At 32.9% G+C, this 27187-nt stretch overlaps 5 protein-coding genes across 5 annotated transcripts; 3 read left to right on the top strand and 2 right to left on the bottom strand.

The window, feature by feature from the left end:
- Window positions 1-2688: 2688 nt before the first annotated feature.
- Window positions 2689-13420, top strand: LOC123656636. Its single transcript, XM_045592301.1, has 7 exons — window positions 2689-2794; window positions 4623-4776; window positions 5024-5230; window positions 5377-5542; window positions 11264-11412; window positions 11528-11648; window positions 13298-13420. The coding sequence occupies exons 1-7, from the start codon at window positions 2689-2691 to the stop codon at window positions 13418-13420; spliced, it is 1026 nt and encodes a 341-aa protein (XP_045448257.1).
- A 138-nt stretch (window positions 13421-13558) lies between these two features.
- Window positions 13559-15880, top strand: LOC123656635 (pickpocket protein 11-like). The gene is made up of 4 exons (XM_045592300.1): window positions 13559-13811; window positions 14132-14327; window positions 15320-15426; window positions 15618-15880. Exons 1-4 carry the CDS (start codon window positions 13559-13561, stop codon window positions 15878-15880), a joined length of 819 nt encoding a protein of 272 aa, XP_045448256.1.
- LOC123656514 (acylphosphatase-1-like) lies at window positions 14800-15105 on the bottom strand. Its single transcript, XM_045592182.1, has one exon. The coding sequence runs from the start codon at window positions 15103-15105 to the stop codon at window positions 14800-14802; it is 306 nt and encodes a 101-aa protein (XP_045448138.1).
- A 2086-nt stretch (window positions 15881-17966) lies between the features above and the next one.
- Window positions 17967-22387, top strand: LOC123656634 (sodium channel protein Nach-like). The gene is made up of 8 exons (XM_045592299.1): window positions 17967-18091; window positions 18423-18617; window positions 19045-19198; window positions 19282-19412; window positions 19619-19792; window positions 20273-20537; window positions 20804-21002; window positions 22023-22387. Exons 1-8 carry the CDS (start codon window positions 17967-17969, stop codon window positions 22238-22240), a joined length of 1461 nt encoding a protein of 486 aa, XP_045448255.1. The 3' UTR covers window positions 22241-22387.
- Window positions 22388-25526: 3139 nt separating this feature from the next.
- Window positions 25527-26927, bottom strand: LOC123656632. The gene is made up of 2 exons (XM_045592298.1): window positions 26576-26927; window positions 25527-26497 (listed from the first exon to the last, which is right to left on the bottom strand). The coding sequence occupies exons 1-2, from the start codon at window positions 26925-26927 to the stop codon at window positions 25557-25559; spliced, it is 1293 nt and encodes a 430-aa protein (XP_045448254.1). The 3' UTR covers window positions 25527-25556.
- Window positions 26928-27187: the final 260 nt, after the last annotated feature.

Below are 27187 nucleotides of genomic sequence, written 5' to 3'. Positions count from 1 at the left end.
CGATCCACTGTGTCCCTTTATCCATTGAAGGGTAATGGTGTTTGTTTCACTTACCTTCGTCAGAGCTCGATGGCACTCGTATATTAGCCCTGATGTCATAATGTCGCTCTGTAGGGCTTGCAGGACCGATCTGCTATCGGAAAGTATACGGATTGGAAAACCCTGTACCTCTCTAGACTTGATCGCTGTTGCTGCCATTATGATTCCCATACATTCCGCCTGGAAGACGGTGTTGTGGATTCCTAATGGCGATGAGATGTGGATATTCAGGTCTTCTGAGTAGACCCCAGAACCTGTACCTGTTGATGTTTTCGACCCGTCTGTGAAGATTCTTAACTCTCTAGGGTTGAGGCCTTCACCTGGGTCTTCGTGTAATTGTATTCTGTATTTTTTGTCGAATACGTACTGTTTGGGTATCCTGTCGGTAACCGCTTCGACGAGCGGTTCCCTGTTTGCCAGTTCGCCAAGTATTCCTGTATGTGCTACCTTTACGTTCCTCCAAAGGTTTAGCTTCCTGAGTCTTACCGCAGCCGCTCCCGCCTCCTGTTGGATAAACAGGTGCAGCGGCGGCAGGTTCAGTAGGGCTTCCAGGGCGGCTGTCGGAGTAGTCCTCATGCAGCCCGTAGTCGCCATGCAAGCTAGCCTTTGAAGTCGTTGTAATTTTGCTTCACCGGTGATTAGTCTGGTTCTCGGCCACCAAACCACAGCACCGTAGCTGATAATTGGCCTGATGACGGACTGGTACAGCCACAGAGTGACTTTTGGGGATAGACCCCATTTCTTACCTATCATTCTGCGGCACTGCCAGAAGGCTATTGTAGCCTTGTCAATTTTGCTGTTGAGATGCTTGCTCCAGTTCAGTTTGCTATCTAGAATAATTCCTAGATACTTTACCTCCGAGCTGAACTGTAGCTCCGTACCGAACAGTCTAGGGGGTTTGTAGCTCCCCAATTGCCGTTTGTTAGTGAACATTACCTGTTCCGTCTTTCCAGGATTGACGGTGAGTTCGTTATCTATGCACCATCTCTCCACAATTCGTAGCGCCTGCTGTGTAACATTGCACACGGTACTGCTGACTCTGACGCTGATTAGAATAGCGATATCATCAGCGTACCCGATCGTGAAGTAGTTGTGCTGGTTCAGTCTGGTTATAAGGTCGTTTACCACTAGGTTCCACAGTAGTGGGGAAAGCACCCCTCCTTGTGGACATCCTCTGGCTACCAGTGCAACGCTGCTGTGACCGTTGCGCCAACGCGTCGTCTATTACTAGAGTTAATAAAAATATGTGTAATTTTACGATTCATTTATAACAAATAAATAAATTAGTTACCTACGTTATTTACGTTTCCTAAGACTTTCGACGAGTCTAATTGGTATGAATTTCCCTTATATTCGAAAACCACGAACTAAGTAATAGTATAACGCCATTGATTTTTAAAGATCAGATTTTTCTGACACACAACGCCTAAAATCTTGCAATTCAATTATGGACTTTATTTATAGACCTAGTGCCTAATGAGCACTACAGACAAAATTTAATTTATTTGACAGTAACTAGCCTATAGAAATAGCGTATGTACTTGTTTCTCTACAATTTTTCCTTTTCTAATAGAAATAAATATTTCATTTGATTATGATGTCTTTTAAATAAACACACTTTACAAAATTGATTTGTAAGGACTTCCAAAAACCCCGTGCTTATTAGGTGCAATTACATAGTTATAAACTTATTTTAGATATTTAGATAATGGTTGTAAATGTTACGATATTCGATTCGGCCAGTAACATCCCACTGCTAGCCATAGACCTCTAAGCCATCTAGGAGAAGGATTGGAGCTTAATCCACCGCGCTGCTCCACTGCCCTTTGGTGGATATATTTCCTACAATGATTAACAATCAATATCAGGTGTCAATGATAATAACCAGGATCAATTACTTAACGTGCTCTTCGAGGCAGGGTGGAAAGCCCCACAAGGACAGACATCCAAACCGGAAAAAAATATTTGTACAAATATAAATATCCATTCCGACTGGGTATCGAACCCGCAAACGGTAAGTGTCTGGCGCATACATGGTACACGACCACTACACCAGAGCCTTTTTTTCAAATAATATTTTTTTTAACAAACAAATAAGCCTAATATATGATAAAAATATTTGCAGTCGCAATATGTTAAGGTTTCATCTTGTGGCAGATGTATTCATACACATACATTTACATTCACATTTTCTCACTTAAGTGTCGAGGTCAGTGTCGCAAATATATGTGATTTGACGACGGGTTAGCGGTCATAACAAAAGGCTGTTGGACTTGCGGTTGCGGACTCGTATCCCATGTATAGTAAATATTGGTGTAGGTTCTTATGATGTTTTTTTCTACACAGGTTTTTCATCCTATAGGGAGGCATTTAAAATCCGTATTTCATTGTTTAGGTATGGACTAGACATGTACCGAATTTTGGATTTATCAAATTCGCGAATGCGAATGTTGACTTGTCAAATAAATTCCGCTTAGAAAGTATAAAATTTTGTATAGGTCATGTTTGAATCAAACATATTCGAGCCAAGACCCATTTTTTTATAATGAAGGGTAGCGAGCACCATCAGATGTTAAATGTTTACCGTTGCCCATAGATATCAGAAAATTCAGAGGATGTGCGAGTGAGTCGTTTGAATTTAAGGAAATTATGTCTCATGTAAAACCTCAGGGGAACGTCATTCACACAGTTTGTACGGACGCGGATAAATTGAGCGAGAAGCACACCGATTGGTTGCAAATCAAGCATCCAATAGGTGTGAATGATATCTAGACCTTTGGAAAAGAGTCTGATCGTAGAAACGTGACTAAATATAAAATAAATATTTGCAATGTAAGCGCAAAAAAATGACATCACATTAGAAACCTCTAAAACTATCAGTGTTCTTGTTAGTACAATTATGCATGTATTATACATATAAACCTTCCTCTAGAATCACTCTATTAACTAAAGAAAACCACATCAAAATCCGTTGCGTAGTTTTAAAGATCTAAGCATACAGACAGCGGGAAGCGACTTTGTTTTATACTATGTAATGATTTAAAAGATATAGTTAAATATATGTTTTACAATGATAGACGTATAGACAGGCAGCGGCGTCATACTAACAGGGTTTTGCAGGTATGCTTATTACTTACGGGAAATCTTAAAATTCAAATACAAGTTACAATTTTGCTGCAGGGAAAAATTAATATAATTCTTAGATAACCAGACTCAACTGGCCTAAATTGATGATACAAAACTTACGTAATTGTTGATTATTAAATCAAAAAGAATATATTGGCTTCATGTTACATGTAGATATAACGAAATCAAACGGCGAAAAAAACTTTGCCGTCTTTCTACTCTATGTTTACTTTAGTTGTGTGTATGATATTAACTAGTATCTTAATTGTTAATCGTATTAAACACAAAAGTACATAATTTGATAATATCATAAATGCATATTTCATAAAATACAAACTGTATATAAATTTAAACAAACATAATTATACCCAAATAGCATTGTCGACTATTATGTAAGTTGAACAATTGTTAAGACAAAATCGCAACAAATGGTTTATTTATATCGTGTTATTTGTTTATAGTTTACCAAGAGGTTTGTTGAAAATGTTGTAATGGAAAAATACCACCTATTCGTCTAATGTGAAATAATATAATCGATTAAAAATGCAGATGATATTGCATAAAAACACGTGACAGGCGCCTGTAGACCGGAGAAAGGACGTGGACGAGATTATCTTGGCATCTGAGCTAATATAGACTTGATAGTGCTAGTTATGCTATGCGGAACTAAATTATGTGCATTTATCAAATGTATATTTATTGAGTTAGTACTATCAAAACATATCGAATATTTGAGTGCACTTTGAGTAAAATTATAAAAAAAAGTATTTATTTATTAAACATTGTGTGTAAATTATATTCGTACAAATGACCTTGACCACAGTAGACTGTTAATGTGCACTGATAGTAGTAGTTAATAAAAAGTTAACTTAACGTAATGGAATTTTTTTAACGGATAGTAATTTTTTAACGTATCTAAAAGACATCAAGTTATTAGAAGACAGCTAAGACTGAGTTTGTTTCGCAATTTATTTTGTAACGATTTTGTTGGCTTTTCGATCATGTGATTTGTTTTAACGATTCTTTTTGTAGAATTTGTATAACGCCGATACATTGCGTCTTTAATATAATTTACATAATTGCTAAACTCGTTTAATGTTCTCGTTTTATTTTATAACATTATTTGATCGTAATGAACCTACAAAAATTTTACCGATTATATTTTAGCTTTACGCTCCTCTATGTAGAATTACTAGCTATCATTAAAAAAGCCTTGTTTATTTTTTTAAATCAATAGCTACGAAGCGTCGATCAATCACAGTATTTAACCTGACGTCAAGGCTAGATTTTATCATTTAATAGAATATTTAACAATGACATTTTTGTGTCCGATGACTGTTTATTTAAAAAGTCAACGTGAAAATTACACTCTTGGTCAATATATCATCGTGAACACGGTTTTTTGGTGCTCGAAAAAGAAATGGAATATAGTTTGTATAATTCACCCTATATTTTAGGATACCGACGTCGTCTACCAAAAACAGTTCCAAAACCGACAAAAACTGCCACATTAAAACAGAGTGTTAAGAAAATTAGCAAAGAATATTGTACTGAATCATCTATATCTGGTCTCAAGCATATAGTTGACGACAATGTTTCTTGTTTTGAACGGTACGTATGTGAAAGTATTTTAGCAGGTGAACTTGTTTACCGTGTTCGGTGCAATTAGCGCTGCTTTCAGAGTAGGCTTAAAGATACATTACATAAGAATGGCCAATGTTACGTCACTAAAGTAAGAGATGCTTGTTTTGAGTAATACTAGATGCATGTTATGTATTTTATATTTTTTCGAGATCAGATTATTGTTTATGTAGTATCATTATATGTGTTTACTAATAAGCAATTATTTTCTTGACAGAGTTATTTGGATAATAACGATGATAAGTGGCTTAATTTGTTCTATTTCACTAGTATGGATCACATTTATTCGTTATTATCGCGCTCCCCTGGTAACCACACAAATGCCGGAAGGAGTATCTGTCAGTAAAATTATATTTCCCGCTGTTGGTATTTGTACCAATAACAGAATTAGCAAGAATGCTGTTAAAGAATTAGCTCGAAAACTGTAAGATTTATCAAGCTTTTTTTTAATACTTTTGTCACTTAATATTCACTTTGAACAAGAACTTGAAGTTTTTGTTAACTTTCTATATTATAATTATTTTAAAGTGTTTTAAATCAGACTGATCTAATATTGTACTTATCTTACAGATTGCAAGAGGAAAGAAATAAGAACTACACAGAAAAACAAATGCTTTCTTTACTTGTTGGTCTCGGTTTATTATATAATCAACAACCAATGAATGAAAAGCTGGTGGAGCCGATGAAACTTCATCGCGCTTTAGGCGACTATGATGTCAACGAACTGATGCGTAATGTGAGCATTCAATTTGTTCAAGTAATTAATATGAGACCTGTTGCCTCTGGGATTTCCTTCTTGAATATATGGAGCAATGCAAGCTTTTTATTTCAGACAATAATTTTATTCCTAGATTCATCATGACTTATCATTATATTTAGGTGCGGGTCTATCTTATTCTAGGGCGCAAAGTATTGATACATACATTTTTTAATTTTAAGCGTTAGTTTTAGACCAGTGCCGATAATTTTTTAACGCCAAAAAATTATGGTAGGACCCATTTAAAAATTTTTAGCCCATCAAATGTACTTTCATAGAGAAGTGGGGAAGGGGCTAGGCCTTACTACCTGTTACTTATTTGCATTTTCTGAAAACATTTACCATAGTAATATATATATATATATATATATATATATATATATATATATATAATCAGAAAGTAGAGATTTCGACGAACAAAAAGCTAACTGACTTTTTTAATAAAGCTGATTTGTATATTAGGGTGCTTTTTCGATATTGAGATCAAAATAAGGTGAAAAAATAAATATTTTAAATAAAAAAAATCACAGTGTTTGGGACATAAAAAGCTAAGTTCTTTACTAAAATTAGTAACAAACATTTTTTTGTAAGAGAAAAATAAAATAAAAACTTGGTTTTATGAAATTTTCACATGAACTTTGAGGTTATGTGAAAATGCAAAAGTTGTAGATTTTTTTATTACCTACAACTTTGCTGTTAAATGTTTTTTCCATAGGATTTGTAGTTTAGCCGGAAATCGAGATAAACCGTTTTTTACCCTTAAACCCCAGCTCCCTACCACTTCCCGACCTCAGACCGCCCGTAATTTATTTTTCCTTTCATCATCGTTGTATTCTCTTCTTTTCCAATGGGTTTCATTCTACTATAACTTTTTTTCACTTTTTACCATTTTCAAAGGCTTCAGCCCTGGTCTATTTTGGCTGCCATTTTTTTCATCTTCGTCAACAGGATACCACGGTTAGGTAGTTGTATCCTCTTCTCTTCTTAGTCGTACACTCTTATCAGAGTGGTCGTAGTTGCGCTGACGAGGCATATGATGGGGTGTTCGGTGCGTCGATAACATTTCCGAGGGTAGCTCTCCTGGCGACGTGCTTCCATTTTTGTCTTTTAGAGTCGTCGCGAGTACACTGGACCATGGTGGACTGAAAAAGGTAGTTGAACCTGGATGCTACAAAGGCTAGAGACACCCCTGGTGTGTTATAATTAGATAATTCTTTACTTGGTTATTAAGTACATATTAATTACAGGTTATTTTTTAAAAAGGTAATATTAATGTACACATCGAACAAAAATGTATCACACTAACGCCGAGTTGCACGAAACAAAATTGAAATTTAAGTAGAGATTAAACTAATTTAATTACATGAATTTCATACAATTCTTGCGATTAAATTAGTTTAATCACTACTTAAATTTCAATTTCTTTTCGTGCAACTCGGCGTTAGTCCGATAAATTTGCATTAGCATTTTATGTTCGTACATTCGCTTTATATAAAATTTAATAGATTGTTATCAACTTTGTGTGCTAAATTGCTATTAGGCGATATTTTCTATCGTATAATTTTCTATTTTTATTATAATTACCATCATACGTGCATTGAAACGAAAACCGGTCGCATGCACAAATAGACGCAAATAGTATTGAGTTAAGTGTAAAATTTAAAAAGCAGTAATGGGTAATATCGTAATTATTATGGTAACCTGTACCTATATACGAGTATTGTAAGCTTGTGACAAAATTAAACTACACATTTCGCGTTATGATTTCTTCATAAGGACCTATCGCTAAACTTCTGAAATATCACCATAGTACGCCATATTTAGTCTAATTTATGTATTATATTTTAGCGTAGGTATATCGGCCTCTTGAGACTGGCAGCACTGACGCGCAATTTGGTCAAGACGTCAACGCATCACGATTCACGATCACGATTAAAAAGAAATTTGTAAAAATCATTAAAAAATGAAGTTTATGACATTTACAACGTAGTTTCTTGGCTCGATTATCCCACTGTTCACACATATGATGTTTGACAATAGTTAGAATAACGCTATCTTCGACATATGAAAATGAAAATGACGAAATGGCGGTAAAAAATAAGTTATTCACGAATAAGCTTCATATTCCAGTTATTCTACACACATCTACGTACATACATACATACTTGTTAGTAATAGTTTTACGGTTGTGTTTTGGTGAACAAACTTTACTTTCAATAATTGTGTTTGCAGGCAAACGAAGAAAAACCGACTTCAATTATATCGACAAGTAATACAACGTAGGTAGTCTATAAAATAGTCAAGTAAATACGCATTATCAAAGATTACTCCGAAAATTGTAATCAGATCTCGATGTTATTTCAATGTGAACATGATAAACATCGGCCTTCGATTAAATTAAAAATCATTAAAATCGGTACACCCAGTAAAAAGTTATGCGGATTTTTAAGAGTTTCCCTCGATTTCTCTGGGATCCCATCATCAGATGGTTTCCTTATCATGGTATCATGGTGGTAAACTAGGGATATCTCCTTTCCAACAAAAAAAAAAGAATTATTAAAATCGGTTCACAATCGACGGAGTTATCCCCAACACACATAAAATATATATATACTAGCTGTGCCCGCGGCTTCGCCCGCGTTGAAATCAGCGTGTCCTTCCTCTTCCTCCATTGGTGAAACCACATGAAAATCCATTCAGTAGATTTTGAGGGAATCGATCACAAACACTTTTGGGGTCAGTCAGTCAGTTCAGCCTATTGCAGTCCACTGCTGGACATAGGCCTCCCCGAGTTCGCGCCAGACATTTAAGCCTTATAAAGAGCCTACTTGCTAAATTTCAAGTTTGTAGGTGTTTTAGTTTCGGAGATTTCGTGATCAGTGAGTCAACCTACGATCCCCTGTTTTAACCCCAAAAAGGGGTTGATTTCTAAGGATATATTATTTGGACACCTTTTCACCATCTATAGAGCTTACATTTGAAATTTCAAGTCTCTTACTTCAAACACATAGGACTTTCATACAAACTTCCAACCCCCGTTTTACCCCCTTAGGGGTCGAGTTTCGTAAAATCCGTTCTTAGCGGACGTCTACTGACTATAGTCTACCTCCCTGCTAAATTTCATCTTTGTCCATCCTGAATGAATGGACCATCGAGCAGTTTTTGAGTTCTCGTAATGAGTAAGTCAGTGAACGTCTTATAAGGAGCCTACCTGCCAAATTTCAAGTTTCTAGGTTTTATAGTTTCGGAGATTTCGTGATGAATGACCTTTCGCTTTTATATATATTATATATATATATATATATATATCGACCGTATATATATATATATATATATATATATATATATATATATATATATATATATATATATATATATATATACGGTCGAATTGAGTAACCTCCTCCTTTTTTTGAATTCGGTTAAATTCGTAATAAATAAGATGTACTAGGATCGAGCGCATGATAAGAAAAAATTGAAATTAACAGCAAGCGCTGTGACTTACAAAAGTATAGCAGACCTTAAGACCTATCACAGCTTCTTTCCCATAGTATAAAACAAAGTCGCTTTCTCTGTCCCTATGTATGCTTAAATCTTTAAAGCTACGCAACGGATTTTGATGCGGTTTTTTAAATAGATATAGTGATTGAAGAGTAAGGTTTATATGTATAATAACATCCATTAAATAGTGGAGAAATACTGTTATTTTTGAGGTATCTAATGTGATGTCGTAAATAATTACATTTTTTCCGCTTACATTGCAAACGCAGCCCTGAACCCTACGATATTTATCAAAATAATGTACTAAGTATTGTACACATTGAAATGTCTACAGAAAACTCCGCTATGGTATATGTTTATCTCTTATGGATATCCCACAATAACATTTTTTTGTCATTTACTTTTTACGACAAATAATGGCTAATTTTCAAAGCGATTTTAACCAATACAGCATTAATCCTTATCTCATTAAATACCTTAAATACATTGTTGATTTAATATAGATCTATATGGCTCTTTAAAGTATATGATTTAAATGAATATTTTCGAAGATATTACAGATTTAAAATTGCGGTACGTAGCGTTTGCGGCGGTTCCGGCTGGCTTTTACTCTAAAATTAACGCGTGCGGGCCACGGGCAGTAATGAATAAATCAAAACTATTGGATCGATTTTAATCATTTTTTCAGTGAATGACATAGGCTATAATTATATTTTATACCCGTGCGAAGCCGGAGCGGGTCGCTAGTAAAAGAATATAACATATCGCGCCAAACTTCCTTTTTAACCGACTTCCAAAAAAGGAGGAGGTTCTCAATTCGACTGTATTTTTTTTTTTATGTATGTTACTGCAGAACTTTTGACCGTGTGGACCGATTTCGACAAATTTTTATTTAAACGAAAGGTAGTGTATGCCAATTGGTCTCAATTAAATTTATTTGAGATCTAACAACTACTTTTCGAGTTATATCTAATAATGCGTTTTTACTTGACGCTTTTTTCGTCGACCTACGTTGTATTATACCGCATAACTTTTTACTGGATGTACCGATTTTGATAATTCTTTTTTTGTTGGAAAGGGGATATCCCTAGTTTGGTACCATGATAACAAAACTAGGATCTGATGATGGGATCCCAGAGAAATCGAGGGAAACTCTCGAAAATCCGCAATAACTTTCTACTGGATGTACCGATTTTGATAATTCTTTTTTTGTTGGAAAGGGGATATCCGTAGTTTGATACCATGATAACAAAACTAGGATCTGATGATAGAATCCCAGAGAAATCGAGGGAAACTCTCGAAAATCCGCAATAACTTTCTACTGGATGTACCGATTTTGATAATTCTTTTTTTTTTGGAAAGGGGATATTCGTAGTTTGATACCATGATAAAGAAACTAGGCACTGACGATGGGATCTCAGAGAAATCGAGGGAAACTCTCGAAAATCCGCAATAACTTTTTACTGGGTGTACCGATTTTGATAATTTTTAATTTAATCAAAAGCTGATGTTTATCATGTGGTCACATATAAATTTTATCGAGATCTGATAACTACCTTTTGAGTAATCTTTGATAACGCGTAGTTACTTGAATATTTTTTCGTCGATCTACGTTGTATTACTTGTCGATGTAATTGAAGTCGGTTTTTTTTTGTCGTTTGCAAGCAAACACAATTATTCGTGCCATATCAATAACTGTCTCCGACACATATATGTCTACCTCGAAACCTTGTCATTAATTGACCATATTCAGCTGGTTACGATCAAGTTAAAGTTATAGTTAAAAATTAACCTTTGGAGACTTAAGCAACAGGTTATTTTATTATCGGTCGTTAAATTCAACTAAAGCCGTACTCTTTATATACGTACCTATTACCTCGCATGACTTTTACCTGATAAGGGATTACTTATGGAAAGTTGACATTGTGTACTTAAAAACTATTTTAGATAATTAAAATATTGTTAGATTGTCTGTATCTATTTATTATGTAAATAGCGTCTGCCATGTAAGTAATAGCTTATCTCCGATACATCTTGAGCTTTCTTTGCTTATTAATGTGTTTATGTGTTTGTTATAAATACAATATAACCTTTAGTACTAGTGTATATTATATTCAAGTATATTAACTCAAGTATTTTACAAAACACATGATTTAATTGAGTTGTAAATTTCATATAACATTTTTTCTTATTAATTAGTTGACACCTAGATGTGAAGACATCCTGATCAGATGTGCCTGGAACGAAAAATCTATGAATTGTTCCGATCTTTTTGACTTTCGTTTAACTATGAACGGCTATTGTTGCACTTTTAATTATTTGCGACAGTCAGACATCACGTTTGAAGAGTAAGTTTATAAATTAACGTCTTAAATCGAGATTAATTATTAAAATGAAAGTTTGTTCTAGATGTATTTATTTAAATGGAATTTCGCTTTTTAGTAAGAATAGCGTAACCCGCAGTATTGATATGTATAAGTACGGGAACAAGTCAAATTTTGATGATGAGCAAGGATTGAAAATCTTAATGAAACTCAATACAAGCGATGATTTTTACTACAACATGCCACTACAAGGAGCGCAGGTTAGTGTTACTTACTAGCTGATCCGGAGAACTTCGTATTGATATTTTCGTCCTGAATACCCAAAAAAAATACTTTAATTTTATTTTATACAAACCTTGTTCTGAAGACAACGAAAATAAATAAAAACAGTAACTTCGACTAGCCCGTTGGCGCAGTTTGCAGTGATCCTGCTTTCTGCTCCGGGGGTTGTATGTTCGATTTCCACCTCGAGTGTAAAGATATATTATATTTATTTATGTATGTATTATTTGTATTTATCTTTATCAAAATAGAAAAAATATGTAGCTATATAAGCCGTCTGTTAGTTACCTATAAAATAAGCATTAAGTTGCCTACATTAGGAACAAACGAGCATGTTGTGTTATAAATATTTATTTATTTATTTAATTTACAATTTTATGCAGTCGTTCATGAATTCTTCACTTCGAAGATTTCGCAATGCTTGAAGACAAAAGTCTTTGAGCAATGCGTCCTGCCTATGTTAACATACGGAGCCGAGACGTGGACATTGACGAAGGGACTGGTCCACAAGTTTAAAGTCGCTCAACGTGCTATGGAACGGGCTATGCTTGGGGTTTCTCTCAAAGATAGGATTAGAAATGAGACTATCCGCGAGAGAACGAAAGTAACCGACATAGCCCACAGAATTAGCAAGTTGAAGTGGCAGTGGGCTAGTCATCTGTGTCGTAGGACCGATGTCGTGTCCCACACCGCGTCTTGGCAAACGCAGTGTGGGACGTCCTCCGGCCCGTTGGACCGACGATCTACGTAAGATTGCCGGTGTAAGCTTGATTGCGGAAAACCGGGATGTCTGGCGCGAACTTGGGGAGGCCTAGGTATGTCCAGCAGTGGACTGCCATAGGCTGAGTGAGTTCATGAATTCAGAAGACGAGTGTACATACATTTCGGTGATTCATTTTAATTTATATAAATTTATAAGATAAGCTTGTCTGTTTATATTCTCAAAATAAATTTTAATCAGTGCATAATTATAAAAGTTAGTATTTTATACATTTTTTCGGTCGTGCATTTCTAAAATAACTAACTGTTTAAGAGTGCACTTTTACTGACAAATAGAGATAAAGGAGTAATTGAGCTACTGGTATTCAAATCCGGGGATGCCAATCAATCATCAATCATTACAGCCTATACAGTCCACTGCTGGACATAGGCCTCCACAAGTTTACGCCACAAATAACGTGAACTCATGTGTTTTGCCCATAGTCACCACGCTGGGCAGGCGGGTTGGTGACCGCAGTACTGGCTTTGTCGCACCGAAGACGCTGCTGCCCGTCTTCGGCCTGTGTATTTCAAAGCCAGCAGTTGGATGGTTATCCCGCCATCGGTCGGCTTCTTAAGTTCCAAGGTGGTTGTGGAACCTTGTTATCCCTTAGTCGCCTCTTACGACACCCACGGGAAGAGAGGGGGTGGCTAAATTCTTTAGTGCCGTAGCCACACAGCACCGGGGGGGGGGGGGCGGGGATGCCAGCTAATAAAAAAAAAAGTTGTTGACAATGTAGAACTATAAATATACCTATAAAGGACCTTTCTTTATAAATTAAAATACATCACACGATAAAATGTTACTGGTGTTATATGTATTACAAATGGAATAGACTTTTCTTTATTATTATTTTTTTACTTTCAGTTGCAGTTCTCAGATGCTTATGATTTTCCTGATGCACCGAGTGGTAGCTTTGCCATGCAACTTATAAATCCAAATGTACAGGTAATAACAAATAGCGAATTTAAATTTCATTGGACTTATTAAATCATTTATTGATAATTATCAATTATAACCTTCATATCGATATATACCTAATCGTCTTGTCTTGCTCTTGATTCTTATGTTTCGAATAGATTACACATTGCGTATAATTGTTATACTATAATTATATTGTTTTTTTAGATGGTGGTTTCAGTAAAAGCAAGTTTCACGGAGGCGTCTCGAGACATTCAACATGTGTCAGTAAAACTACGGCAGTGTTTGTTTTACGACGAGTCTTCGTATTTGCCTTTTTACACACACAGCGATTGCTTGCTAAAATGCAGAATGCTATTTTTATTTGATAAATGCAATTGTACACCATTCAATATGCCAAAAATGGTCAATAAACGAACATGCGATATGAGAGATGTACCGTGTTTAAAAATATTTAATGGTAAAAATATGAATTATTAATTTAGTACATAATAATAGGACATTAGAGAGATATTTTTGAAATTATAATTGCTCATCATTCCATCATCATTCCAGCCTATTGCAGTCCACTGCTGGACATAGGCCTCCACAAGTTCACGCCAAAAATGCGTGAACTCATGTGTGTTGCCCATAGTCACCACGCTGGGCAGGCGGGTTGGTGACCGCAGGGCTGGCTTTGTCGCACCTAAGAGCTACCTAATTGCTATTAAACAAAAAAAAAAAAAATTAGGGAAACTAATAAAAATTATAATAATTCATTAATTATCGTGTATATTTAAGCTCAATCAACAACAGTGAGACCTGATGTAGACGTCGTCCTCCCAGAGTTGGAGCTGGACATGGTTGGAGGTGGAATAAATTGCCCTATGTGTTATCCTAGTTGCTCTAAAACTGCTTATAGTTACGAATTCATGAATACAAAAATATGGCCAGAACACCTAAATACAGTTGCAGATTCTGATAGATTAGATTGGCTGTAAGTTTTTAATTATACATAATTAAAGTAAGTATGTATTTTAGACTAATAAGATAAAACGAAATTTATATCATAAACTTTTTTATTAAAGTTGGATTCAAAAAAAAATTTGAATCATAATTTTAAAGAGTTGTAAGAGTAAGAGGTATATCATTTAATAAATTATAGTTAATATGGAGCTACCACCGATTCAAAATATAGCTTACTGAAAATTAACAAGTACTTTTACAAAATAGTAAGTACAATATTTACTCGTAAACGGTACAAAATTACTTATAATTATGTCCTGAATGAAAGCAAACGTTATCAAACCGACACATCTTTGTCATTTATATAATTATTAGTAATACTTTGGACCAAATAATACGCTTAAATATACAAAATACAATTAAAAAATAAAAGAATTATTTAATTTATAAGTTTATTAAATAATGAGATGCAAAGTTTAAAATATAATAATAATTTCGTTAATTTATCGCCTGATTTCAAAAGTTCTGAAGGCACAGCTGTTAATCGGGCCCTCGTTCCTGAAATCGGCTTTCTCTATTTTTGATTTAGGACTGCCAACTTTCTGAAGCCATAGTTTCATGTCTTCTATTGCACCTTGTGGGCCTTGCAATTGACCAATCACAGTGCCTTGAGCAGTGTTCATTACCCATCCTTTTAAGCCTAGATCGATCGCTTTTCTCTGGGTATGTTTGCGAAAATGAACTCCTTGCACTTTTCCAAATATTTCAAAATCTGCTGTTGTTAAGCCTGCTTTCTTATTAAATGCCATTTCGTTCATATATATAGACTCTAATGTATTGCATCAAAGTTGTAACTTATTGATGTTATCGGTATTTACGAGGACATTTTGACACATGTATAACGTTGTTTATCGGTTGTTTTGGAAACGCATTCTTCTTCAATAAAAAAGTTATTTTATATGCCTGTGGTCTGGAAATGAATGAAATAAAGCAGAGAATTATCTGTTTTTTTATTGTTTGCAGACGTGGCGCGAATTTCACCGGAACATCTATTGTTCATGTGAAGTACGCAAGGGAAATAGCTGACTGCTATGGACAGAATGTTATAATGAAATGGTTCGACTTGATCAGTGAGTGGCTATACTTCATTATAAATAGTTCTCATTTAATTCATATTTTCTTAAAAATGTAAAAATACCTAATACCTTTAATTTATATTATTTTAGCAAAGTATAAAGTTAAGAATAATATCTTTTGACTATAATCTTACCATTAGTTGTGCTTAAAAAAAGTTTTAGAATAGCAATATTACCAATTTCAGGCAACATTGGGTCAACTTGTGGATTTGTAACTGGATTTAGCTTCGTATCGGTGATAGAGTTTATTTATTTTTATACAGTTAAATTATTTCGTGAGATCGAGAGTCGACGTCGTCAAGGGAAACGCATCGCCAGCGAATCGTCTACCACAACCCACTTTGAACCTACCAAACAAACTAATTTTGAACCTATTAGTCGATATCGACCTATTTACTGGAATGAAATTGCTGGCTCAACTCAGTGGAGACATGAAGCTCCTTACTAAATGAAGTCGTTCTTTGTAGTTGAATAAGTTCTAAGAGCATGTGATGGTTAAGTTACCACTCATCAAAGAGTAGGTGTGGTTTTTCCTCGTCATTTACTTAACACCGAGCGTGTTTTCATAATATTTTGTATACTGAACCCAATATTTACGGTTTTGTAACTTTATTCAGTTCGCCATTATTAGTTTTTGTATAAGTTAAAATCTATAACTATACGTACATATATATGTTTACATAGCACGCAAACTGTCTTATAAATAATAAATCGCATAATTACTTGATACATTTTTAATATAAATTCTGATAGGATCGACAAATTAGTAGCACAAAAGCTTTTGTGTGAAGATAATTTTCGATAGGCCGTTTGATATGAAAACTATTTTGTGTTTACAAAAAGGGCATACTAAATACGAAATAAATTTTTGTGAATCAAGGGTTCTGTGCGAATATTAAATTATTGTAATAATAAATATTCACATAAATCGCAGTTATCACAGTTGTTTTATTCTTTGAACAAAATATTTATATTGATTGCTCAGAGATTGGAGAACACGATATTGATTATATTCCCTGATCTATAATTATGAAAGCCCGATACGTGTATCCAACATAATTTCAAAACAACACTATTATTATTTTATTAATAATAAATTGAAATTAGAATAGATGCAGTAACAACTAGGTACTTTAAGTACCCACTATTATTGTTTAATATAATTATATTGTATTGTAGTTTAAACAACTCTTACTACTTTTCTTAATTTAAATATATTCAGCTTCTTTCGCCCAGACAGACTTCGTTTTGTCAAAACTTAATAGTAAAAATTAAATTAATTTTTTTGTATTAAAACCTTCCGTGGGCCTTAAGGAACATACAAATAATAAATTAGAAAAATTCTTGTGTCACAATGTTAGTTACAATACTCCTCCAAAACGGCTGGACCGATTTTTATGAAACAATGCCAAGTCACATACTTCTATACGCTATAAAGCAACGCTGTTGTCATTTTAGAAATACCTGAGTAAACAAATATTTGTTTATTATCATATACTTACCATTTTTTTTATGTCACTAGGTCGGCAAACAAGCGTACGGCTCACCTGATGGTAAGCGATCACCGTAGCTTATAGACGCCTGCAGCACCAGAAGCATCGCAAGCGCGTTGCCGACCCAATCCCCAATCCACCCCAGGAGCTCTGGTCACATTACTTACCAACAGGAACTTACCATATGTTTGCCAAAAGATTTCAGTTTAACCTTCAAGTATTATATATTATACAGACATAGTATTATAGTAAGAATTTCTATTCTAGTTTATATGCACCTAATAACACATTTCATGTAATCTTGTTTAATTTGTTTTAGACTGTAATCACTGTAATAATTATTATTTTAAAAAAATATATTGATTTTTTAAATAAGGTGTAAAGGTCTAAAACGGCGAACTGCTATTAATATTTACATGGAAATATTTAATATTACATATATTTAAAATAAATTAATAACTACAAAAGTAATTTATCTACATATTATAGGTATTGTAAATAGGTATATCATTAGAAATTATAATAAATATATTATATCAAAATAATATCAATATAATATCAATATAATAAAGAAATATATTATATCATTATTTAGTGAAGTATCATTACGTTAGTGAAGCAGAGTAGCTTTAGTAATTATACGCTGATGGCATAAAAAGTTAAATATATTTCTTAAAAGAGAAATCATATAATAATCTAGTCTAGACTTTCTAAATTTTAAATAGACAAACATGATTTATATCTGCTCATATTGGCTCAAATTGTTGGTGATACGGTCCCCTAAAATTACTATAATGACTAGTAATCGTTCTATTATAAAAAGTGCGTATAAGTACGGATTTTTTTTAGATATTTATAATTCAAAATAATGCTTGTTAAATCTTGTTATAAAGTCAGATATAAAAGCGTTCTAGGCAAGTTTGTGAGCACAAGGGCAAAGGTTTTCAATACTGTTCATTGAAAAAATAAAATATACTAAAATATTGTAAAGTCAGGAGTCTATACAGCTCGGTTTATTAGTAGGTATCTACCTATATAATAATGGATGAAGACCGCGTCAAAAGATATTTACAAATTTGGTGGGAAGGTATTAAAAGTTTACCCCAAACTACATCGATACACGGTTTTCGATATATTGGAGACTTTAAAAGACATTGGATTGAAAGGTTTAGTATATTATATTAAATAGTTTTAAAAAATTCTGTGCGTATTTTTTTTTTCGAATTTCGTATTTTATTTTGCTAGCATATTGTTCATTTTTAAGTCAGTTTAACTTTTATTCTAAAAGTTGTTTCGAATAAAAAAAAACATACAAAAATTGACTGACAAAAAGATGAATTCTCTCTATGAAATTTTCGAATATCCATTAACTTTTTGTAAAAAAAACACGTACATTTAAAACTAGAGTTTTACATTGTGATATGTTGTGTAATAATAACTACTAGCGAATTTGTATTTTTCTTTTCACATAGTTTTATATAAAATATATTTTTTAAGATTATTTTGGTTGATATTCGTCATTCTTTCTTGGTACGGATCGATGCTCTTAATTGCTGCTCAGTACGACGCCTTTCAAAATAAACCAATATCTTTTGTGGTTGAAACTACTTATAAAGACTGGAATACTCAGTTTCCGTCAATTGCTGTATGTGAAAACGAAAATTCTGGAAGAATCGAAAATGTTTCTGATATGTAAGTAATTTTTTATTCTGTTGGTTTTAAATATCCAGAATCTTTTTCTCTTATCTTTTATGCAAATAGGCATTAACCGTAAACTAAGTTTAGTTTTGTTGTTTTAATGACCTACATATGTGAATTTTTTTGAACTCTACAACAACGATGCATCAAAATCCACTTTTTTGATTAAGCATTATATTTTGTTGTAATTGTTTTAATTGGTAATCTGAGATATTTTATTTGAAAATGTTTTTGGGGGTCACTTAATAATCCCTACCGAACCTAATTTGTTTTTCAATTTTGGGCCTTTTCGCCAGTGTGTTTATATCATCAGTTGGCCATATCACAACGTAACTAGTGGATGAATTAAAATGAACCTGGAAATTCACTACGGCTATATTGGTTTCCTTTTGGAATATCTCAAAGTAAAGTTTGATTTCAGCTTATGGGGACAAGGTCATGAATATGAAATAGAAGAAATTTTGAAAGAAATAGCATATTTTAAAGGTGTTACATATTACGTATCCGATTTCTGTGGAACTGACAATGCGTTAGAAGAATGTTTCGAATCCAATCTATATTATTATGCTAATTTGGTATGTTTTATCCAATAAAGTTATCGAAGTCGTAATTAAAAATAGGTATTTATATTAAAATTATTTTTCTAATAATTCTAAAGGTTCGTAGTGGATGCCGTGAAATATTGTCGAATTGTTCGTGGAATGACGAAACATTCGATTGTTGCACACACTTTGTACCAATGGAAACTGAATTCGGAAAATGCTACGTTATAAATTCTATACAAGGAAGGTATATTTTATACTACTATAATGTAGAAAATTAATTATATGATCAATTTTACTTAAATCTTTTTAAATATGAATCTTTTAATTAACTTTTGAAAAGCGTAAACTTCGCATATATTATATTTATATTTATAATATGCATTGCCATGCATATATACATATATAGGTACCTACCTACAATTATATTTATAATTAGTAAACTTATTTCAGTAAAAGAAAGGCGCCGAACCTAGAAATGATTAGTAACAGAACCACAGGGCCAGGAATGATAAAATTTGATGTCAGTCTGCCAGTTAAGGTGTTTGTATTGAATGAGGAAGAAGTGCCATCGCTGACCTCTCTTGGTTCAGACTTTATATCTGTCACATTAGAGTTCAATTACAGGTTTGATCCTAATGTTATAAATGCCAAAATTTGTTTTATTACCAGTTGTGTTACAACTTGGTATAATATTCACGATTATTTGAAAGTTTGATAGTAGGGACAGACGATAACAAGTTGTTTGAAACTTTTGTAAGTACCCTAGATTTGAACATCTGCTTTTTAGTAATAAAATTCCACAGAAACGAGTGATATGTGGGTAAAACTACGAGACGTAGCCAGTGTTTTATTATCCTTTATTTAAGAGAATTAATCAATTTTTTGCCTAAAGAACTTATGTAGGTAGTTACTAGTCACTTATATGTTTTTCTTCAATATTGTTGTCATATAAATTTTGTTAAATGGCTAGTTAGCTTAAAAAATATTTTTTAAATTGGCTTATCACAACCTTTGTGATATTTCTAAGCCAAAAATTTATTTTACTAATTTCAGTTTCTTAATAAATTATAATTATAATCTTTCAATTATTTAATTATTTTGTAGACGTCAAATAACGATTAAGAACATCGAAAATGATGTAGATGCACGAAAGATTGTTCCCGAGAAAAGGAAATGCAGATATATCAACGAAAATATTCTAAATGTATATCCCTACTATTCATATACGGCGTGCACGGTACAGTGTAGAAAGAATGCACAAATGAGACTTTGCAACTGTACAAATTTCTTCATGCCTAACACTTCTGAATCAGAAAAATGTAACATCACTGGAATTTTATGTTTGAATGAATATGTTCAACAACTATCAGTAAGCTTTTACATATTTTCTTATTGCATGTAGAGTGAATTTATGAATTTTTCATAAATATAGCAATTTTGTGTAGGTATTGGGCGCATCATATGTATACATAGCAGGTACACATCGATAAATATAATAAACGTGGCCCGTCATTTATCTGAAGTCAATTTGCATAATTTTTAATAGTCCATAATTATTGTCGCAAATCAGCCATCTCCTTGCTTTCTATTAATTATTAATATTCCTAAAAAATAAAAAATGTAATTATTTCGCAGGTTCTCAAAGCACGTTGGTCTTCGCGGCCAGGGTTACATTGCGATTGTTTGCCGTCTTGTACTGAAGCTGAGATATCAATAGTCAAGGATTTTAATACAGTTAATAGTAGAAATCGTTCTACAGTTCAAGTAGAACTGTCATCTTTGCCTACTGAAAGATACAGACGAAATGTCGTAAGAGGCGTGCTTGATTTAGTTGGTAAGAATCTCCTCTTAAAATACAAATTAAATTAGTATAATTACATCTTGAATTCAAAACATTCAAACCCACATTTCAAACATTCAGACACAAGTTTATATTTTTTTCTAATATCGTTGAGCACATTAAATTTTAGACACGTAGGATTATATAAAATGAATACTTAACCGTGTCTAAGAATAAATTTTAAAATAATGTTACAATTTTAAAAACAGTCCTGAAAGGCTTATGCAAAAATAAGACGCACCGTCATACAAAATGTTAAAGATTTTGGTGAAAGTAATTTAAAAATGCTGAAATACATACAGTATTCAAAAGCCTAAGGAAAACAAATTTCTTTCGTGTGTGTATGTGTATGTCAGGTTCGACGCACGACTGGAGTTTACTCTTTCAGATCCGACCGAACCGAAAAAAACCGACTTCGATTACATCGACAAGTAATACAACGTTGGGAGACGAAAATATAGTGAAGTAAATACGCGTTATCAAAGATTACTCAAAAAGATAACATATTACTAAATATAACCACACAATAAACATCAGCTTTCGTTTAAATTAAAAATCATCAAAATCGGTACACCCAGTAAAAAGTTATGCGGTATAATACAACGTAGGTCGACTAAAAAATAGTCAAGTAAAAACGCATTATTAGATATAACGCGAAAAATTGTTGTTAGATCTCAAATAAATTGAAGTGGAACTAAAGGACACACACCACCTTTCGATTAAAAAAAAATTGTCGAAATCGGTCCACCCAGTCAAAAGTTCTGAAGTAACATACATAAAAAAAAGAGAGAGGTGCGAGCACACATTTTCTTTCTCTCTTTTTTTCATAGCCTACGTTTTGTATATCTAAAACACAAAGCAAGCCTGTTGTACTTCAATCAGGTGGTCTAAAGCATACTCGTTTTTTTTATTAATTTAAAAAACTGTGAATAAAACAAGTGTAAAATTTACTTGTACTATTAAAAGTAGACTTGTTTTCAAATTTTAAATCGTATCTTTTATTTTACTATCTAGTGTCAACAGGTGGAACTGGCGGTTTATTTCTTGGCGCAAGTATTTTAAGTTTTGTAGAGTTGATTTATATTTTACTTCTGAGACCATTCTGCGACATCTACAGTCAACGAAATGAGGATCAGTGGCATAGAAAGTATGGAAACCGACTCATTGAAGATAATAAATTTAAGTTAAATTCTAACTTTGCTTTGAATAACATGAAAAAGCAATTAAAATAAATAAATGGTTGGATTATTTGTAAAATAGGTGTTAGTTACTTTGTGCACATAACTATTGTTATAGATAACGTTGTTTAATCATAATTTACTTGTTATGTGTTAAGAGCTGTTAATATATTAAATAAAATGTTTAAGTACATAAAAAAATAATTTATTAATAAACTATATATTTATTTGTTAAAAAACTTAATACTTATTTATAAGTCTGCCACGAAAACTCACATGAGCTTATCTGAAAAAGCCGCCGCGTCGCATAGGGTAACAGCACCAGTGGCCAGCCAGGAACCAGTGGTCAGCCTTTTGCGTCGTTTATTGGTCATAAATATTGCTAAAATTAGAATAAACGAATCACGTGTACCTAAATAGAAACTTTGATTCCTCATTGAATAATATGTCACACGATAGGTGCGTTAGGGGATCAGGGGGGAGAATTAAACTTCTTCTTACAGGTGACGGCGGTTGAAAAGAGCAGTAGTGTCATGTCCGCCATATTTTTTACTTCGCGTGGTGTTCTCTTAAAAGGTAAAAAAAAACATGTTTTATTATTAAATGTGATAGTCTTTTATGCAATTTGATATTGTGGATAACTTCACGTATTGAATTATATTAAATTTGAATAAAAATATCGCTGATTTACGTAAATATTGTAGGGGCTGACCATTGGGTACTACTTTTTTATAAAAGATCCAATGGTCGGCCCCCCGGGGCTGTTCACTGGGTTCTTGAATTATTTTTAAAATTGCGAGAAAAGGCGTCATTAGAACCGTTAAATTAAAATTTTCAAATTTAGTTAGGCATGTTCTTTCATATTCCACAAAAAACCCAGTGGTCAGCCGCATTAAACATTTTATTTTTACGCGGCTGGCCACTAGGTGTTGCTGATCCAGTATTCAGCCCCGATAGACTACATTTTAGTTTTATCTCAAATGGTTATAAAATGTATTTAGGTAGTTTGTATTTCAGTAATTGAGAAGATATTTTTCGCCCAAAATGCCGCCAAGACAAATTTATCCTCCAGAGAAGCTCTCTTCCACCATCGAAGCAATACGAAACGGAATGCCGATAAGGGAGGCTAGTAGAACGTTTGGAATTCTTGGAGGCACACTGCAAGATCGGCTCCATCTACGTGTCCCAGAAGGCCCAAGAAAAATGGGTCCAGATTCCATTTTAAATAAAGCAGAAGAAGCTGCACTGGTAGATTTGTGTTCAAAATGAACAAAATGTGGGTTTCCTTTAAAGACTGACAATTTATTAAATACGGTCCAAGCAATAGTAAAGGCCGATGGAAGACCCCATCCTTTCGTAAATGACAGACTAGGAAAAAAATGGCTTAAATGCTTTTTTCGAAGAAACCCTTCCTTATTTATACGAACAGCTGAAGAAATTTCTAAGGGACGAGTAGTAATAACAGAAGAATATATAAGAAAGTGGTTTCAAGACTTGACAGAGTTCTTAAAAAAAGACGATGCTCTGGATATATTGGATGATCCTATGAGAATATTTAATGGTGATGAAACAAGTTTTATGATTTGCCCCAAAACTGGAAAAGTGATTGCTCTATCTTAGAAAGAAAGTTAAAACGGGAAATGATAAAAAAAGAACACGCAGAAAAAATAGCAGCCAAACGAAGTCAAAAAGTAAGCGTGAGCACTAGTAAAATAAATAAAAAGTCAACAAGGAAAAGGAAAATAGATATTTCGTCTGTTTTGCCTCATTTCATCAGATAGTGATTCAGTTCCTACTGACGAAACCCTATCCAAAGAAAATAAAAAAAAGTGTGGTAAAAAATCTGAGTGTGTAGGGTACCGGGAAATAATGAATATCTTAATTACAAGTAACAGTTCAGATGATTAGATAGATATGAGTACAAGATAGATATCTTCGTTGATATATAAGACAGTTGAGACATATAAAAATAGTAAGATTTTGGCTGTGATTATTTGATTGTAAATAGATTTTACTAGGTACTATTAGTAGATTTGCTAGTGACATTTTTTCTTTCGTGTTATGCGTATTAAACCTAAAAGAAATATTTACATAGTATATAAGTATGCATAGATACTAATGTCGTTGATTATTTTAGAAATAAATATTGATGTTTTAATGATTAAGTTCTAGAAAATAAGAACACAAATAAGTACTGTGATTGTTTACTTGCAATAATATTTCGTTCAGGTGAGATTTTTTTTGTACTGATAATTTAGCTATAAGATATAAGAGAGACATAAATAGTATTGTTGATTTTGATATAAATAATACTCATTTTGATCTCATGCTTATTCATAGTTATAAGGGCTGAACACTGGGTTCATCAAGGCTGATTACTGGATTTTAGAGGCTGACCACTGGCAAAAAGTGCCATATTTTGTTTGAATTTATATATATATTTTATAAAGAGAAAGGTTGTTTTTGACATATGTTGTTTAAAAACTATAATAAACAATTAATCCAATCATGTACTATGTTTCATTATCCGACGAATCCTGTAAAAATGCCAGCTTTCCAAACTTCAAAAAGTTGTTATGAGGCTGACCACTGGTGCCATTACCCTACCATATCATAATATATTTATACCGTACCGTACCATATTATCTATACCAATAACTAATGTAATGACCCAAGTTTTGTGACTATTAAACGCTTACATTTTTTAATAAATGTTCTTTTAGTGATCTTCTATATTTGCGTTCGTCCAGGTATAAGTCTTGTAGATCTTCGGGAAGTTCATTAACGAATGCGGGTATAATGGTATTTAACATTCGGTATAACAATAATTTTGAGTGTTGAATTTTTCTTAAAGTATTGTGTCTACAATTTTTGATTAATAAAGAAGGATCATTAAATTTATTTAGGACATTGAATTTAAACAACGTAAATGCATCAATAACATTGCAATATTTAAAAAAAATATCATTTAAATTCAAGCTACTTTTTATTTAAATTTTGGGATAATGGTTTTTAATAGATGTAACTACACACAATTAATATATTATTTAAAAGAGTTTTATAGGTCCTACCGTAGCTACTTAGTTCATTACTGATAACAGATTGAGCCAGGGCTAGAAAAAGTATTCTACAAATTGTATATGGGAGCTTATGTTTTAATATACATACACAATCTACTAAGTAGAGATCTTAATTTTGAGCAGACAAGGTCTATGTGAGGTCTATGTGAAATCTTTTATCAATTACGATGCTGAGATAAGTATAAGTTTGATTCTATATTTGTTGTGAATTAGAATGTCAACCTAAAGTACTTAAATGAACTCAATTTACGTACACTTTAATGTTGGTATATCTATCTCTTCATAGTCCACTAAAGACAATATTGTTCGACAATTTCTTCTAGAATAGGTAAAACTTTGTCTTTGTAATCAGTACTTTCTTCCATCATCTTCTTAATAAATGACGTCTTGTCTTTTGTCATTATTTCTTGAAAGTTAGATGTGACGCTGAATATTTTTGTATTAAGTTCATCGTCGATCCAAAATTGTGGTACGAGACACGCACTCACTACAAGGCCCCATAATCTTTGTTCAGCACAAGATTTACGAAAATCTTCGATTGTTAAAATGTTTTCGATTAATATACCATTACTACCCAGAATATTTTTCATTACATTGTAGTAATGATTTATAAAAATAGACATATTTTCTTCGCGGAATTTAGGTTTTAAATTACAGTAAAGGAGTAACATAACATCACCAGCTGGGGGCTGACATCTGACTGCTTGAAAATCAACAAATAAACAGTCATCAGGTACTAATTCTGTACCATGTTTTTTATATCTAAATAAAATATTGTTATTCCATAAATCTCGATGACATATTACGTTTCTGTAACTTAACGAAAAATCAGCAAGATGGAGAGCCCTTTTCCAAATGTCGCACCAACGGTTTTCTATTAAACTAAGGTATTTCTTATCAGCGCCATATTTGGAAAATAATTTGACGGTTTCTAGCGCACCTTTCATGCACTGTGTAAACCATGGGTCTGATTCTCGGTATCCACCTTCATTTAGATTGTCCTTATATTCATCGTTTATGCAATAGCTCTTACCTAGGCTATGTCTTTTTTTCTCTTCGTAATTTATTGAAGCAGCGTGAAACCTTGCTAATGTTTCCAAAGCGAGCAAGGTATGCTCTTTGTCAAAAGTTTTAAATTTGTCTCGCGTTTTATATTGAAGAAAACATAAATCTTCAAATATCATTGCTTCTTTAAATGATAAAACTAGATTTGGACTCCAAGGATTGATACCTGCAATTTTCAAACAATAATTAGAAATAAATAAAATTTTAGGTTAATATGGTTAAGAGAAATTAACATAAACCTTACCAGGTGATTTTAATTTGTTCTTTATCACGGTGTAAAAAGTGATTTCTTTTTCGAACAAGTTCATATCATTTACCATTGCGGCTTTTGCTTCATTTGATTTTGATACGGCTTTTACGAAAAAGTATAGCGAAGTATTTTTATTATCACCTGTATTTACTTGGACTTGAAGCTTGAAATAATCCGATAAAAAACCTAACATTTTATCACTTGCAGTTAATATTATGTAGTTTTTTATACTCGCATGCTTTTTTACACACTGTTCAACAAGTTTTTTTATCACATCTTGCGTTATAAAGCTACATGAGCATGGATCACTTTTACCTCTGTTATCCTTTATTTGAATATTTTCCATTATATTAAATAATTTCTCCAGTGATATCTTTAATGTGTTAACAATGATAGACAACCATTAAATAAAATGAATAAATAACATCAAGAGATTGTTTAAAATATGAGACTTTGATAACCGTAATTACTTTTGTTATATAGTTTACTGCATTAATGTCTTAGATCAGTAGTTCTCAAAGTTTTATGTGTTAAATATATATTACTATCTAGGCCTCGCGGTTTCACCCGCGTTATTTTGAGGAAAAAATTGCCTTTCTTCTTAAA

Source organism: Melitaea cinxia, chromosome 9 (genome assembly GCF_905220565.1).
Source record: "Melitaea cinxia chromosome 9, ilMelCinx1.1, whole genome shotgun sequence".
NCBI classification, from domain to species: domain Eukaryota; kingdom Metazoa; phylum Arthropoda; class Insecta; order Lepidoptera; family Nymphalidae; genus Melitaea; species Melitaea cinxia.
This window is presented reverse-complemented; position numbering and strand designations above follow the sequence as displayed.